This window comes from Dendropsophus ebraccatus, chromosome 7 (genome assembly GCF_027789765.1).
Source record: "Dendropsophus ebraccatus isolate aDenEbr1 chromosome 7, aDenEbr1.pat, whole genome shotgun sequence".
In the NCBI taxonomy this organism is placed as follows: domain Eukaryota; kingdom Metazoa; phylum Chordata; class Amphibia; order Anura; family Hylidae; genus Dendropsophus; species Dendropsophus ebraccatus.
This window is the reverse complement of record NC_091460.1, coordinates 83553890-83571998: the sequence shown is the minus strand read 5'-3', so window position 1 is coordinate 83571998 and position 18109 is coordinate 83553890. Positions and strand designations below refer to the sequence as shown.

General features: G+C 40.1%; 1 protein-coding gene across 1 annotated transcript in view; it reads left to right on the top strand.

The window, feature by feature from the left end:
• NPY5R (neuropeptide Y receptor Y5) overlaps nt 1-2391 on the top strand; it is a 46704-nt gene extending 44313 nt beyond the window's left edge. Inside the window, exon 2 of the mRNA XM_069976612.1 lies at nt 882-2391. Within this exon, the coding sequence (XP_069832713.1) occupies nt 891-2270 (1380 nt within the window). The 5' untranslated portion in view covers nt 882-890 and the 3' untranslated portion in view covers nt 2271-2391. The remainder of the gene's footprint in view (nt 1-881) is intronic.
• The last annotated feature ends 15718 nt before the right edge of the window (nt 2392-18109 follow it).

The window sequence follows — 18109 nt, the reverse complement described above, 5'->3', positions numbered from 1 at the left end:
TGTAAGCTACAGGCTGCTATAGGTCATTGCCCTACAGGGAAATTATAGTAGTCAATGATATCTGCCTGGACCAGGGTGCAAGGTATAAATACCAATGCATTGTCTGAATCTGGCCAAAAGGGAGCCAAACTATACTGTTGGGGCAAAATGGGGTGTAACTGTACTGTTGGGGAAGAAAGGGGCCTAACTTAGGTATGAGGACACAGGGGCCTAACTACACAATGGGTTCTGACTGTATTTTGAGGGCACAGGGATGCATACTTGTACTGTAGGAAAAGAAGAAGGCCTAACCATACTCTGGGAAAGGTTGGGGTATGTAACAGGGCTAACTACAGTATAAGGCATAATTCAGAGGTAATAATAGATTGAGAGGACAGATGGGGCTAACTATAGTGTTTCAGATAGCTAAGTAGTGCCTTACTACTGTTTGGTTCCTAAATGGGGAATTATTACTGTTTGGGGCTCTATGGATGGGAAATTTGTATAAAGGTGGGAAGGAAGCTGAAAAAGTAAAGACCTTAAGATGTCTAAGAAATCTTCTTGGTGGTGTCAGTAGGATGAAGAGGCACAGGTAATAGAATAGCTCTGATTAGAGAAGATGTGACTTGGATGTAACTAACTGTATAGTTCTTTATAAGTGTACAAATGTGTGTGCATTTTTTTGTGTGTGTTGCTTTGTTCTTTCAAGTGCAGCACCCCATTTATAATTAGTGGCCCCCGCTCTCTTGGTTTGTAGCCTGTGTAGTACGTGTACCTTAACAAAATACAAGTTTTGTAACTTTAGAACCAAAATACAATCAATGATTCTTCAGCTTTTAGCTTTTTTGTACTCTTTGTGCTTTTTTACATAGGTTCACTAATTGCTTTACTTTGTGCCTTAGGACTGTGAAATGGATTTGGACATAAAAGACTTTAATAACAAGACTGGTATTAAAGAAGACAACAGCACCTTTGCAACTTCAGCCTCTAATTTTCCTGCTTGGGAGGATTATAACAGCAGTGTGGATGACATACGATACTTTCTAATTGGGCTCTATACTTTTGTAAGTCTACTTGGATTTATGGGAAATCTTCTAATTCTTCTGGCTATTTTTAGAAAACGCAAGCAGAAAACTATAATTAACTACCTCATCGGAAACTTGGCTTTTTCAGATATTTTAGTTGTCCTCTTCTGCTCACCATTTACCTTGACGTGTGTTTTGCTTGACCAGTGGATCTTTGGTGAAGTCATGTGTCATGTTGTGCCTTTCCTCCAGTGTGTCTCTGTTCTAATCTCTACTCTAATGCTCATGTCTATTGCCTTAGTGAGGTATCACATGATAAAACATCCGCTTTCAACCAATTTGACTGCAAACCATGGATACTTTTTAATTGCTACTGTTTGGACTCTTGGTTTCACCATATGTTCCCCTTTACCAGTCTTTCATAAAATTATAAATTTAAGAGAAGCATTTAATTTAGAACCTCTAATGAACAGTTATCTGTGTATAGAGTCCTGGCCATCTGATTCCTACAGAATTGCCTTCACCATTTCTTTATTACTGGTACAGTATATTTTGCCATTGTCTTGCCTAACAATAAGTCATACAAGTGTTTGTAGAAGCATAAGTTCAAGACTACCAAACAAAGAAATTAAAGTTGAAGAAAATGAGATGATCAATTTGACCCTTCAACAACCAAAAACAAATAAATCTGAGGTAGAAATTTGTAGCAATCGGAAGTGGAGTTATTCTTGTGTGCGGAAACATAGAAAGCGGTACAGCAAGAAAACAGCAAGTGTTGTTCCTGCTATATTAAGACGACACCAGGAGAGCAATACTGGTGACATTCCAGAGATGTCTACCACAGACCGGAGCCACACTTTACCCACTAGTATCCACACTAGTGTCCACACTTTGCCTTCAAGTGTTTATCTGCCAGGCGTTCCCATATGTTTTGAAATGAAGCCAGAAGAGAATTCTGAACTACACAACATTAACTCTGTATCTAAATCTATCACTCGGATAAAGAAAAGGTCTAGGCGTGTTTTCTGTAGGCTAACTGTATTGATCTTGGCTTTTGCAGTAAGTTGGATGCCACTTCATCTCTTTCACCTTGTAACTGACTTTAATGCCAATCTGATTTCCAATCGACATTTCAAATTAGTTTATTGCATCTGTCACTTGCTTGGCATGGTCTCCTGCTGCCTAAATCCCATACTGTATGGATTTTTAAATGATGGTATAAAAGCAGATTTAATGTCACTTATCCAGTGCTTTCAGATATCATAGACTGATCCAGCTGTTGCATTTTACTTTCTAAGCACACCTGAAAAGATTTGACGTTCAATTTTACTTATTGCATAATATTCTCCAGAACTAAGTAAAATGAATGGCCTCAGCTAAAAATAACATTACAGACTATATATATATATATATATATATATATATATATATATATATATATATATATATATATATAGGTATATGTGTTTCAGGTTACATATGATCTCTGTGAGGTCTATTTTTACTCTCTTTATTGTCATAAAAAGAGAAAACATGTTGATAATAACTTAAATATTATGAATATTTGTTATATAACTACAAAAGATCTCCTGATTTTCTTGTTATTTATCTTAATATAAATCCAACATATGTAGGTATATGACTATGTTGGACCAATGCCATACTTGCCCTTTGGTTTACCATTTAATATTTAAAAAAAAAAAGAAAGAAAAAGAAAAACATTTTAATACTGGATCTTTAAAGGGCTATTCCAAGATAAAATGACTTCTATCCACAGGATAGAGGACAATTTAAAGATTGCGGGGGGTCTGACCTCGATACCTCCTGGTATCTCTGTATCGGCTTGCAGCTTCTTTGTTTTGAATAGAGACATTGGTACAGCATGTGACCCGCAGCTCTATTCATTCCTATGGAGGCACTGGAGAGAGTTCTTTATCCGGCTCTCTCCAGTGCCTCTCCACATGCTGTAGCCACAACTCAAAACAAAGATGCCGCGGGCTGATATAGAGAATGCTGGGGGTACGGATGTCGGACCCCCTGTGATCTCTTACTTGTCCCCTATCCTTTATCTTGTAATACCCATTTAATTTTTCATTTTTTTTATATATTTATCAAATGAGACTAGTTCTTTTCTGAAGGAACAATGTTTTATTTCACATTATTGGATAAAATTCACTAGTAATTGTGGATAAATTATTGCTATTGTAATATAACAATCTATATTTTTAAATATTTCAAACTGTACTTGCAAAGCTTTAAATATAGTATAGCTTATGTGGCTTTACTGTGAATACTTATTATAATATTGTAAGATAATCTTTTTCTATATTACTTAATTCTTAGTTACTACATTGTATTGTTGTATGATTTTGTTGATGGTTAATTACACATTATTGTTCATAATAGCATCCACAATAAAAGAGCTTTCATTATGAAAAAAAACTATTTTACATACATTTACCACAGTTCAATAAAAGAGCCATTGTTTGAAGATTAACACTTCACACGTTTCCAGTAACTTGATAAACTACTGCTTGAAAATATGGTCACTTTTATATTTAAACGTATCTATTGTACAGGTAATTATATTTTTCTATTCTTTATGCTGTTTTACAAATATGAACTGAGAGTAAGTGTATTTATTTACAGCCATTAATGAAGAAAAGTATGTTACCTGTTTATTCTTTAACTCATTTAAGTAGCCATTAGTGAGAAGGAGAAACTGGTGAAGGGTCAGATTACAGTCTACAAATCAGTATACAATACATATTGTAGACATGGTGAATGTTTTGTTTTCAGTTTAAACTGGTATGGAATTACAAAAGATGCCACTACAGAAACAAAAAAACATAAGCACCAGGCCAGCCATAGACATATATACAGATGTCTCCACCATTACCTTTCCTTTAGTTTCTATTAGTTTAGCTATGGATTCCAATTTCACAAGAGATCAGGACATGCTAACAAAACAGCATATGTTCCCATATGTCTTTTTTTAGACATTTGACACTAAGTAACAGCTGTTATTTCATAATGACAGCTGTTTTTGTATAAACAACGATCCTCATTTTGAAACAACAGCCATTATTTGGCCTCAAACTGTTGTGGGGACATAGCCTATACATAGAAGGAGGTTTTATACTAGTGAAAAATAATTTTCCCAACAAATCCAATTTGTACCCAGAAAGGGGCATGGTTTTATGCATTAAAACTTTACCAAAATGTATGTGCTATGTGCCACTTTTTATTCACAGCTGCATTCTGCTCTTTACGATTACACATTAGGGCATGAGTCCAAAGTGAAACCAAATCTAATCTTACATGATGTTTAAAACAACCTTTATGCCCCAAAGTAATCTTGTTAAAAAAACTTGTCAAGTCTACTTTCTTCTCAGAGCCACAGGCAGTTACCATGTTTTCCAGTACTCCCTAGGTCTGCATCCAACTTTTTAAGCTCGTGGTAATCAAATGCCACACACCAAATGCCAAGTGTTTTAAGAATCACTCATCTCTAGTCGTTAATAATGAACACACATACCAATAAATAATACCAAAATATGGCTGTAATTTTGTGTAAAAATAAAACACAAATTTGTAAACAGGTAAAAAAAAAAAAGTAAATTCATTGGCTCCAGCCACACGCTCCATTGTGTGCAGTGGTGAATTTGGATGTGCCCAAATCCCAATTCATCAGAAATGAAGATCATCGGGCCTATACTACAGTACCGGCCGGGATAATCTTTTCAGACACCGGCCGTTCTGTGACCCTGCCTGTATTTTACATGTGTGAACATGGCCTTACTTTGAAATAAAGCCATATTTTTACCTCAAAATTATAGCTCTCTTTTGGTTTTATTTTACTGTGTGAACCTATCCTGATGCCCATACTCAATTACAACTGGTTTCCTCTAGTGTGTGTGTACACTGAAAGCCAATTCCCCATAGACTTCAATTGGACATATTATTACATTGGAAATATGGCCATGGTTTTTTTTGTATCTTGTTTCATTGTGTTTGAACGTAATCTATTATCCTATTAAGATTTCATTTTTATATACATGTAATGTTACAGTAAATCTAAATGTGGCAGTTTCATAGATTGCCAAAGAGTATAAAACAACAGCTATCTACTGTAAGGGGAATTAACATGTCTGCAATTTTACGGACGGGAAAGGCAAGTAATGAATTTGTTCCCTGCCTGGCATGATGTGTCAATATCATGCCAACAGCAAAGAAACACTTTCAATCGCCGCACTGTAATAAAAGATCCTAACTCCCATGCTACAGTTACCCCAGCTGCAAGATGCTACCGGCGCAGGACATGTGAGATGATGTCACCAGGCTGCCTGTGCCGGGACACATTCACTTCATTCATTCATTTCTAGGCTGCAGGCTTAAAGTTTTTGGTCTAGTAAGTCTTTATTTTTCCTCTATTTCTGACTGACCCTAGATATATAAGTGCTTTAGCTTGGTGGGACACCCCTTCAGGAACATAGCAGGAAAGATGTCCATGTCATCATATAGTCGGCCACTAATAATGATCATGATCTTTATTAGCAGCTATCTATGTAACAAGACAGCCATGTTCTCCCAATATGTTCCCAAGCGGGAACATAGTCCAAGAAGGATTGAGCATGGGGAAGATCAGGCCCCTCATGTCTCTCACAGGTCTCACTTCAGTGAATACATGACAATCCCACAGCCAAATTTATACCTTACAGATTTTCCCAAGGTTGGTTTTACATTTCCACTCTGGATTTTGCCCTCTTGATAGAATAGATGAAATCTGTTGTGATAATTTGCAGTACTCCCACAACATAATGAGCATGCAGTGGATTTCAGAAATTCATAGCATGCTTTTTACCACAGGGATTTTCTTTTACAACTCTATCCATATGTATTGTAGTATATAGAATCTGCACCACAAATCTGTAACTTATAAATTCACCTGTGTGCCTCAACTTACTCCATTCTCATAGGATAACATGTATAATTTTTATTAAAATGAAAAATACATTTTGCTGCATTTTTTGCCCGTATGTTATCCAGTTAAAAAAAAAATACACATGCAACCCAAAAAGAGAAAAACAAATGCTTTGTAATGAGAAAGGCAGCTGTACTGTATGTAATACAGTTCATTATATTATTTTTCGCCAATGGAACATGTTGGTGCTGACTTGTTAAGCATTTTATGCACATTTTGTCAAGCATATAAGGAAGTATTTAATTTAAATTATATTTCATTATGGGTTAAATTCAGAAATCGATTTACATATCAACATAAGTACCATGTTCAAAGTATTGTATGGGTTGTTACAATTATACAATTATAGTAATACCAAATATGTCAATGGTATTTACTGTTTTGTGATGTTATTTAATAAAGTATATTACAAAAAAAAATTTTGTTGTTGTCTTTGCTGTATATATATATATATATATATATATATATATATATATTGGCTGAGTAGTAATAGTGAAGACAGATAGAAGACCAGAGTGGTAAGTATAATTCCAGCATGCAGTACTCGCTCGAGTAACGAGTTCTTTTGAGCCACCTTTAGAGTAGACAGTGTTCAGATGTAGCAGATTTATCAAACAGGCAGACTTAGTAAATCTGGATCATGCTTTATCTAAGATGGCCAACAAATAGAACAAAATAAATATCCATAGCTATTTGGTAAGCATCTTGAAGCAATAGGGGAGTGGGCTTTGACTCCTGAGCAGTACAGTCAAAAAAACTGCTTGTAACCAGATGATTGGTCAAAGGCACAGGCTTCGTGTTAACCATTAGGTGTAGGCCCAACCTCCGGAAAAGGCGGTACTACCACTGTAAGAAAAGAGTTTCTGGCTCTCTTAAATTGTAATCTTTGAATTCAGGTTTCATTCAGTCCCACTGCCACAGGTGTATAAAGTCAATCACCTGTTAATGCAGTTTACATTTGCACCCAAAGAATAGGTGATTCTATGAGCTCTTTGAACTCCAGTGTGGTATTGTAATAGGATGCCAAAATAACAGAAAAAAGAATCTAATTTGGTTAAATCACACAAAGGAGGCCATATCATTACTGGTACAAGAACAAGTTAAAAAACGGTTCATAACATGATGCAGAATAAACTACAGCGCCATGATGCCCAATTGTAAAATGCAGTACTGATAAGCAGCTGCTCAAATGCTTACTGTACTCTTCCTAAAAGGTGCCTGTAATGTGTTATTTCTGCACATAGATAAAGCATTCATAATGGGTCAGTCACTGTGTCTTTCAGGATTCAGTCTGGCTCGGGAGCATGGGGTATTAGTACTTTGTGTGGCCCACTTAAAAGGTGCTGGACAGCCCAGACGCATAGCGTGATACACAGAACCATGTAAATTGAACCCTATGAGGGCTTAATCTATGTGTAGCTATAATACTAAGCAGTCACTCTCTTTGTGAATACTAGGCATGTAAGTAGCTAATCATCAGTATTTGCTACTGTGCCACCTTTGCAACAAATTAATTTGTGAAGATTTTTGGGGTTCCCTCTACACAGAGAGATTTACCTGATTTTTTAAGCCAAAGCCAGATACAGACTATAAACAGGGAACAAGTCATAAAGGAAAGACTAAGATTTCTTCTCTTCTCAAATCCATTTTTGGCTTTGGCTTCAAAAATCTGTCAGATAAATCTCTCTCGCAGAAGTATTTAGGAACCAAAGCAACTCAGCCACTAAGTGGCAGACCACATAAAGTTACAGAGAAAGGTTTCCATGTGCTGAGGTGCATAGTGCATAAAAGTTGACAATGCTCTGCTGACTCACTAACTGCAAAATTTCATGACATGGGTTTACATGACCAAGCAGCTTGCTTGCATGCAAGCCTTACATCACTAAGCACAATACCAAGAATATTCAGATGAAGTACATGCCCCCACCGGACCCCTGAAGCAGTGGAAACATGTTATGCGGAATGAAGAATCATGTTTCTCTATTAGGCATTCTGATGGATGAGCATGGGCGTAACTACAACCGTAGCAGTCATAGCAGCCGCTATGGGGCCCACCAAATCAGGGGGCCCATCCCTGCAATACACTGGGTCTCCTTAGCGGTCATCATACTACCAAGGAGATGCCTACAACGGGAAACACTATAAACTGGGGGGAGGTAGTATAATAGTGGAGATGTCTATTTTGGGGCACACTATGTACCACGGGGACACTAGGGAAGATGATTACTATGGGGGGCACTATCTACTGGGGGGTAGATATTAGGGGAGATGCCTAACATATGCTGTCTTCTGAGTGGAGGGCTAACCTATGGGGGGATTACCTACAGTGGGATGGGGGGAGAGGAGGGGGCCAAATCAAAAGATTTGTATGGGGCCCAACCCTTTCTAGTTTCTCCCCTGTGGATGAGTCTGGGTTTAGTAAATGCCAGAAGAGTTTTACCTGCCGGACTGGATTGTGCCAACTGTAAAGGTTGATGGAGAAGGGATAATGTTATGAGTTTGTTTTCAGCAGTAAGAATAGCCCCCCTGGTTCCAGTGAGGGGAAGCATTAATGATGCAGCATGCCAAGATATTTTGCCCAATGGTATGCTTTGTACTTAGTGGGAATTTGACTGGTCCACAAAGATTCCTGACCTTAACCCCATCAAATATTATTTGGGATAAACTAAAACTTAGATTATGAGCCAGTCCCATTTGCTCAACATCAATGTGACAGCACAAATGCTCTTCATGCTCTACATGCTGCTCTATTACACATTATTAAAAGAAGAAATGGGGAATTAATATACTCACACATATGTACTCCTCCACCAACTCCAGGTATCTTTAAAAGAAGTTTGTGCCACAATACCACTTTCCCTGTAACTTCATAGAGTATCTGGGATTCGTATGGTTCAAAGACGGTGGATGGCGATGCTGTGCATCCAAGTGAACCTTCCTAAAATGGGGGGGGGGGAAACTGACAATATAGTAATAGTAATCTCATTTGAGCCATACACAGTATGTGCCTGATACATTAATGGCACTTCTTGCCTAGAAGTCTTACACAGTAATAGAGCCTTCTTTGTGCCTTCACACAACAGTCTGGCTTCAAGAGAGGCTCCCTATGTGTCCCTACATTTTACCTTTGTGCAGAGGTGTAGCTAGGCTCTCCTGCAAGTGTCACTGTCGTTAAATGTTTTTTTTTTTTGCAGAAATCAATAGTACAGGTGATTTTAAGAAACTTTGTAATTGGGCTTATTAGCCGAAAAATTTATTTTTATCATGAAAGAGCAGTTTGAAGCTCTCCCCCTCTCTTAATGGTTGTCTATGGAGAGAGGAAAACGAGGCACCAAAACAGGACAACAAAGAGTTAATTTCCAGCAACATCACAGGCTCTCTCCTCTGACAGTAAGCACTGACCTCTCTGACCTCTAAATAGCAATCTGAATAGCTCCCCCGCTGAGTAATCCTTTGTTCTCAGCTCTCTGCTGCCAGAATTTCTCCTCCGTCTCTCCTCCCCCTCCCCTCTCCATAGCTCAGACAGGATCCGACTGATAAAAAAACATTGAAGATTTCCTGATTCTGAGCAGTGGATGACAGAAAGGAGAGGGGGGGACCTGGGAATATGCTTTTTAAATGCAGATAATGGCATATTTGCCTAATAAACCCAATTACAAAGTTTCTTAAAATGGCCTGTACTATAGATTTCTGCAAAAAAAAATGTAATGACAGTGACTCTTCAAATGAAGTTTAGATAAGCGATTGTTCAGATGAGCAGTTCGCTCATCTCTACTGGCAGCACTAGTGTGGTGTTCACAATATGGGATACATAACGTCATATTTACTGTGTACCTGGAATGTTTTTATGAAGAATGATTATCAGGCAGCTCTGGGCTCAATCATCATTTTTTAAAGGACTTCCATTTTTCCCATTTAAAATTTGGTCCCTAAGTATCTTAATGGAGGCGCTGTTGTCTCTGCTCCCTGCTGTCTGTACCTGTGAATTAGGGGACAAAGCTTCCTGATCTATCTCCAGTGTGACACCCAGTGTAATGTGATTCTATGGTGCCGTCTCCTAATGCATAGGTACGCTCAGCAGTAGAGTTGGTCGAACCTCAGGAAATCCTAGGTTTGATCGAACTCGAACATTCACGAACCTGCCACATTAGATTGCTGATGCATTACTGGTCCGTAGGGTAGGAGGTGAGTGCCCAGATACCACCTGGGTACTCGGCAGGGGTGTAGCTAGGATTCATGGGTCCCCATAGCAAAAAACTGTATGGGGCCCCATGAATCCTGTACGCCCACCATTTATGGCCAACTCCCAAACACACACAATGACGCACATATATACACACAGAGGCAGCATTAACATGTACACAGATACACCACTGACATACACACATTCACACTAGAATGTGATTACACTATTGCAGATGTATACACCATGAGTAGACTGTACACAGGGAAATCATCTCAGTGTAATAAGAAATACTGAACTAGAAATAATATCTGCTGTATTTTCTTTTAATGGTGGGTTCTTTTATTAGAGCCCAGCATTAGAAGCTGCTGCAGAACATCTTTGGGAGCAAACCTGTCAATCACTTGAGACACTACTGACATACACAAACACATATACACCAGTGTTACAGACATTACTTACTTATACACACATATACACCAGTGTTACAGGCACTACTGACATATACACACCTGTCACAGACACTACTGACATATACACCACTGTCACAGATCCTATTGACATATACACCCCTGTCACAGACACTACTGACATATACACACATATACACCCCTGTCACAGACACTACTGACTATATACACACACAAAAATACATAGCTACAGTAGATACACTCACTAACATATACATATATAGCCACAGATACATGCATACACACTCACTGATACACATACATACACAGACTCAGCACTTAAAGCTCCCAGGCTTCCTCCTCCTCCTGTAGTCGGCTGATCTTCACACAGAAGTATTGAGGACCTTTGGGTCATGTGATAAGGTCCTTCGTCTTCTCCTGTGCGGTGCAGGACCTGGCAGGTCCTGCTCCTCTTTTCCTCTCCTGATGTGTAGCCCGCTCACCCTGAACTACAGTGAGCGGGCTGAAGAGTACAATACCGGATCCCTCTTCCTCTGCAGTCACCTTCCCTGCCTTCATGGTAGCTACGCCACTGGTACTCGGGCACTCCCCTCCTTCCCCACGGACTAGGCAGGCATCAGCAATCTAATGCGGCAGGTTTGTGAATGTTCAAGTTCAATCGAACCTAGGATTTCCCAAGGTCCGATCAACTCTACTCAGCAGCGAGACCACAGCAGTAATACCTCCAGTAAGGTATTCCATCACCAAATTCAAAATAGAAATAATTTAGAAAAATGACTCTTGTATCATGGTCACTGTATATACAGACACAGGTGCTTTATAGATCGGCGTAGGGAACCTTGACTCTCCAGCTGTTGCAAAACTACAACTCCATATCATACATGGACAGTCAAAGCTAAAACTTTGGCTGTCCAGACATGATGGGAGTTGTAGTTCTGCAACAACTGGAGAGCCAAGGTTCCCTACCTCTGCAGATAGTAGGTGAGGTTTATATAAATGTGATATATAGTTAAAGAGGGCAGTTATTAAGGGGTTAAGTATAGAATAATGTACAACCAGACCAGACCCCTAAATAGACACTGGACACTCTCTTTTATGTCTCCCCCGCCATCCCAGACTGGTATCACCCTGTACCCCCCTACCACTTCCCCACTCCAGACTGGGCACCCTTCACCCCCTTCCCCAGACTGTGCACCCCTGATTGTCCTCCCCTTTCCCCACACCTGTATCCTCTTTCTTTCTCTTCCATAGTGCAGTGTACATACAGGACCTGCGTTGACATCATAGTCACATGTCAAGGTCCTTCACCAACTACACAGTAACTTTGCTGTACTGTCTCCTGGCTGCTGTTTAGCCCTGATTTGCGCAAAATCTAAGTAAAAATGCATCAATTTTGTGCAAATTATAGCTCAACAGCAGCCAGGAGACAGTACAGTATGGGAAATACCTTTTCTGATCAAGGTAAAATCATCTCATGTCTCCCCACACTGACAGAGGGCAGAATGCTTCCAGGCTGCCTGATCCACTGTGATCCTTCTCTCTCTGCTCCCTGTTATGGCGCCCCCCCTGGTCTCTGCGCCCAGGGCAGCTGCCCCCTGCCCCCCCTCGCTACGGCCCTGCCTATGTGGCCTGCACACAGTCATAAACCCCTCTATGTGCCACTACCATGTAATTAGCCTTCTTTGTGCCCTCACACTGTAGTTAGGCCCTTCTTTGCACCTTCACACAGTCAAATGAACATTAGCTTTATATTAAACCCTGAATAGATAGATAGATAGATAGATAGATAGATAGATAGATAGATGAAAAAAAAACTGCACCAAAAGGTTCATTTTATCCGCTTATATTCAGTGTTCTACATTTTTTTATTTGATATAAGTTTTACATGATGAATTAGGTACAAAGAAGCAGACATTTAAAGCTGAAATCCTACTGAAGCCATTGAAATTCAGGAAATTCTATGTGCTAATTAAATAAAGCTCATGCTGCGGCAGTTTATGTTTCAAGTTAATCTCTTCAATTCTCATTCACAGACCTGTCATCAGATATCTGTAACATTGTATTAGGTTTCTTGAAAATGCTTGCCCGTATAATACATTTCATGCTATGTTGATTTCTTAATAATTCTTTTGTAGCTTATCTATGAAAAAGGATAAGTTTTAATTGGACACTGATATTAATTTAGTCTTACTTCAACTCATTTCAACAAACTACATTTTATATAAGTGTATACAGTGTTTACATAAACCTTAATGTGTTCTGTGTCAATTTGTAACCAAAACATTGCCTTCATGTGGTTGGATGACCACATGACATGCTAAGACATATCAATATGTGGGCCAACAGAAGGGCAATCAATACCTACCAACTATAAGATGCACTTTTTATCAAGAAAACATGTTTCTAAAAGTACCTGCATCCTATAGTCTGTAGTCAGCATGACCCAACAGTATCAGACCACACTAACTGCTTCCAAAGTAATTTGGTGAAATGCTGATTCAGAGCGTCGCTGATCCACCAAGGCCCACAAATCGCTAGTCTGTAATAGTCCCACTATTGTAGCTACTATAGTCTGACTGTATAGTCTGACTGTATTTGATTTGCACTTTTTTTTACGAATTCAACCCAAAATGCACAGACCTTGCTAAACAAATTTTCAGCTGCTTCGCTCATCTCTAACCACTTCTATTGCCACCACCAACGCATTTGACTAATATGAAATGACTAATACCACCATATTTTTCCTGAATAAAATTAATTATACTAAGACCAATATCTTCCCATACAATGACCATATAGTGGTAGATAACAGCTCTACACAGTTTTGCAGAATATTTATATAAATGATGACAGTGCGGTTATATCCATTGACTCAATGTGATGTCTTCTCTAAACGGAATTGTTCACTTTTAGTTTTCTTTTCAATCCCAAATTAGGCATCATTAAAAGGTCTCATGGTAATGTCACTTCTCTGCAGAATTATATATTAGTTAAAACAAATGTACCACTGATACTTTGCTTTTCTTTTTTTCTTTTTTCGCTTTCCTCTTTATTTTATTCTTCAGAGCCTCTGATTCATACAAAAATACAATTGCATTAAGATACACAAAACTTAACCCACTTCCCCCATACCTACCCTCCCAACACTTCCTCCCCAACCCTTCCTGTTCTCCCACCCATGGGGGAGAGGGATAGGGGGACCAGGAAAAAAAAAAGGAATCCAAAACTATCCATAATTAGCACTAGATTCTAAATTTATCCAAGGGGCCCAGGTTTCCTGAAAGTTCTTCCAACTTCTATTATTATTCCGGGAATATAGCTCCTCAAAGGCCTGAACCCTTGCTACCGCATTTAACCACCCAACCCGGTTAGGAGGTTTCTGGTTTATCCAGTTACAAAGGATCATCAATCTAGCTAAGAAAGTCAATTTTGCTATTAGTTGAATATTGGATTCAATCTGTACAGTACAACCCAAAATCAGAGTCAGTGCATTATACGGTAGTGCCAGGTCTTTTTCCTCCCCATATAATCCACCACCTCCCTCCAAAATTGCTGGACTTTCCTACATCTCCAGAGCATATGGATGTAATCTGCCCTTTGTTCTTCACATCTTGGGCATGTGCCCGTCTGGTCAGATCGCCTCTTGGCCATCACCTTTGGGGGATAGTGCAATCTATTCAGGGTTTTTGACTGACTAATTTGTTGGTTTCATTCAATGATATTTTACCTCCACTCTCTAGGTCATTTTGCCATTCTACATCTGTAATAGGGCCAAGATCCATCTCCCATCATTGTCTTATATTGTATCCACCTATTATTTCCCTTAAATCCTTAAAGTGTTGTATATAATTCTCACGCCTCCCCTCTTCTGTGCTTGATTGCTATTCAATACATCTAAAAACTCATAGTTTTTTTTTACCTTAAACCTGTTCTTGTCAATAGGACTTTGTGTTGTGTGAGCTATCTGTAAGTAAGAATATTTAAAAGTGTCTGTGAGCATAAATTCATTTCTTAACTCATAAAATGGTTGTAATAGGTAGGGATGAGCGAACCAAACTGTTACGAACTAGATTCGTTACGAAAAGTTTGTAATGAATCTGGTTAAAAAAAACAAGAACAAATAAAATCACAGAATATACCAGGATACAAGGGATTATTACTTCTATAATCCCTTGTATCCTGTTTTTTTGTGAATATCAAGATGTGTGCCATCCCCCCGTTAGGGTGAGACCTTAAATTAGTCTCCTCAGATATACCTGGGTGCTGCCTAATCAAAAATATAATGTGACAGCTGTCTTGTGAGTATCAACCAAGACACATGAAAGCAACTTCAGTGTTCAAGCTGATCTAGTTTATTAAGTCAAAATCTCAGTTCATATCTTTACAATAAAGGTTCAAAAAAATAGGAGAACCCCGTTTAGCCGCAAAAAAAAAAAAAAAAAAAAAAACAGTCCAAAAAAAGTCCCATCACTGTCCCAGAAAAAAAAAAGTCCCATCGGCTGCCCCATCACTGCACAATTGTGTAGAAAAATGTTGCCGACTCATTGGGATTCTTGGTGTCAAAGACCGTGCACCCCAATGCTAATGTCTGGTCCTTTAATTATAGGCAAGGGCAGTACATGTCTGTTACTGATCATTGGGTCAACATTCCCCCAGAAGACCATCAGAAAGTTAGCCCATTCTTGACACTGTCACCTCCCTGGTGCTTTAGGGGTCCAGATCTGCAAAAGTTCTACCTCAACCAGCTTGCAACTATCCATCGCTATGACTACAGTCCAACCTGCCCCGGTTTCTTACCAATGATGTCAGGCCCGGCGCTCTCAGGCTGTCCTCCATTTTGTGAGCCTGGGTGAACAGAGCCACAGTGGGCAGGAGCTCCTCCGGACCATCAGGTAGGGGATATATGAATGGCTGACCCCACGTCAACTAATGGTGGGAAGTGTTGTAGCCCACAAAGGGAGGAACCTTTTCTCTGAAGTGCAGCAGGGAGGGCTGAGTCATACACCTTGTATGGCACATGTGATAAACCTCATAGTGCACAGGTTTCTGCAAACATTTCCTGCCAATTGTTGATCCCTTTTGAGGACGCGACTCTGTTTGTTAGCAGGCATGACTATGGGATCAACGACATCATCCCACTCATCCGTTTTCTGGAAAGTGCGCTGAACAACATAATCAGCGAGGATTCCCAGGCCACCACTCCAAAGCTGAACATCCTCCTCCTCCATCAATTGTCCGTTTTCGACCATACTGGCCTGTGTACAATCAGGTGCTGCCTCCTCTTCCTCCTCAAATAGACTGTTCTTAACCATACTGGGCTGTGTGCAATCAAGTGGTGCGGCCTCCTCCAATAGTCTCTTTTCAATGATACTGGGCTGGGTGCTACTGCCTCCTCCTCCTCTGTCAATTGTCTGTTCTCAACCACACTGGGTCCAATACAGTACTATTACTGCTGCTATTCCCACTGTCAAATGTCTGTTTTCCACTCTACTGGGTCCAAGAAACTTTGTGTCCTATGTCCCGTGTAATCACTTACACCTTGGCAAAAAAATTTTCACTATTTTTGCACTTGGATTTTTTTCCACTTTTTTCATTGTAATAGCAATTGCAACTAAACGAAACTATACCCTATTAGACTCCCACTATTGTAGCTGCAATTATTCAGCTGTTATAGCAAAGTTCGTTTTAGGTTCGGTTCCTACGAATCCGAACTTCCCGAAAGTTTGCCCGATCGAACCGAACTTTTCAAAAGTTTGTTCGTTCCTAGTAATAGGCCTTGTGAAAAAAAAACTGTACTACTTTATTAGCCCCTTTACTTTTTCATATGTGACTATTAGGTACTGCGTGAAACTCTGGGAGACTTGCATTGTCCCACAGAGGTGTAAAGATATTACTGCCTTCTATGTGTACTCGTTTCTTAACAACTTTCCAAACTCTTACCCAAAGTTTTATTTTAGTGATTGTGCCATAATCTCTCAATTGTTCCCCACGTGATTCCAAATACGTTAGTGGAGACTCCCTTTGGGGGGGCCATATCCCTTAAAATCCATTCCTTTAACGAGGAGACTTTATTACTGATCATCTGATACAAATTAATAGCAATAAAATAAGTTTTAAAGTCGCTAAAGACTAGTGATGAGCGAGTACTAAAATGCGCAGATGCTCGTTTCTCGAGACAAATATTACCCGATACTCGGGTGCTCGTTTCGAATAACGAACCCTATTGAAGTCAATGGGAAACTCAAGCATTTTTGCAGGAGACCCAAGTTTGGTAGAGGGAAGGTAGTGTGGGCAGCATGCATGGATGTCTCTGAGGCTGCCTAGTTGTACCATTACTGTCTGGAATGTGTAGTACCTGGTGTGAACTGGGCCTGGTGTTTGTTCTTGTGTGCCACAACCGACTGCTTCTTAGCTTCCGGCAATGCAGGAGTTAAGCTGAGAAGCTGCTGAACTTGATATGCACCTGTGTTGTCTGTGTGATTGACGGCTTCCTCTGCCTGTATGCTACCTGGAAGATCAGAGCGCTGGTCCAATGGGGATCCGGACCGGGCTCTTGGTCAGCATAAAACTAAACTGAGGCAGAGTTCCAGCGCTGACTATTAGGTTAACTTCCTGGTTCTAGCTTCCCCTGTCTACTCCTGCGATCCCCGCTCCTAATCCCTCTGTTTTGCTCAACTTGTTACCCGACCTTCTGCCTGACTATCTTACTATCCATTTGCTTGCTGATTCTGTACTTCGCTGCCTGTTTGGATTTTGACCCGGCCTGTTTGACTATTCTTTTGTGTTTGTTTGTCCGTCTTGTTCCCTGTGCACGTATTTAGCGCAAGGAACGTCAACGTGGTTGTCCACGGCCGCCTAGGGCCGACTGAGGCAAGTAGGCAAGAACAGTGGGTGGGTTCAGACCTAGGGCCCACTGTCTCGTTGTGTCTGTACCTCACTGTCCTGACAGAATAGCCAGCCCAAAACTGTTGTTTGCCTCATGGACAACAGGACTGCTATGACTAATATTGTGGACCAAATGCAGCGGCTCAATACCATGGTTCAGGAGCTAGCTTTAAGGGTTAACTTACTGTGACCTCCCCAGCACCTCCTGAGCCACCCGTCCAGCTCCCAGTTCATAGGGGACAGAAGAAAATTTTGTGCATTCTGGGAGGGATGTAAGTTATTTTTCAAGTTACGTGCATAGTTATGTGCCTTCTCCAAGGGCCACCACAGGAATGGGCCTTCTCATTTCCGCCTGACTCTCCTGAACTGCTGACCGTAGACCAATTCTTTTTGGCATTAGGGCTGCTTTACGATGCAGATCGTCAGTTGACAGGATTGAGACAGGGCAGACGTCCAGTGGAGGAGTACTGTTCAGAGTTTAGGCAGTGGAGTGGCCTCTCCACTTGGAATGATGCTGCCCTTTGCTTTCATTTCCGTGCAAGGCTGAGTGACCGGTTGAAGGATTTGCTGGTGGCTTACCCTAACCCTGACTCGCTCGAGGAGAGTATGACTTTAGCCATAT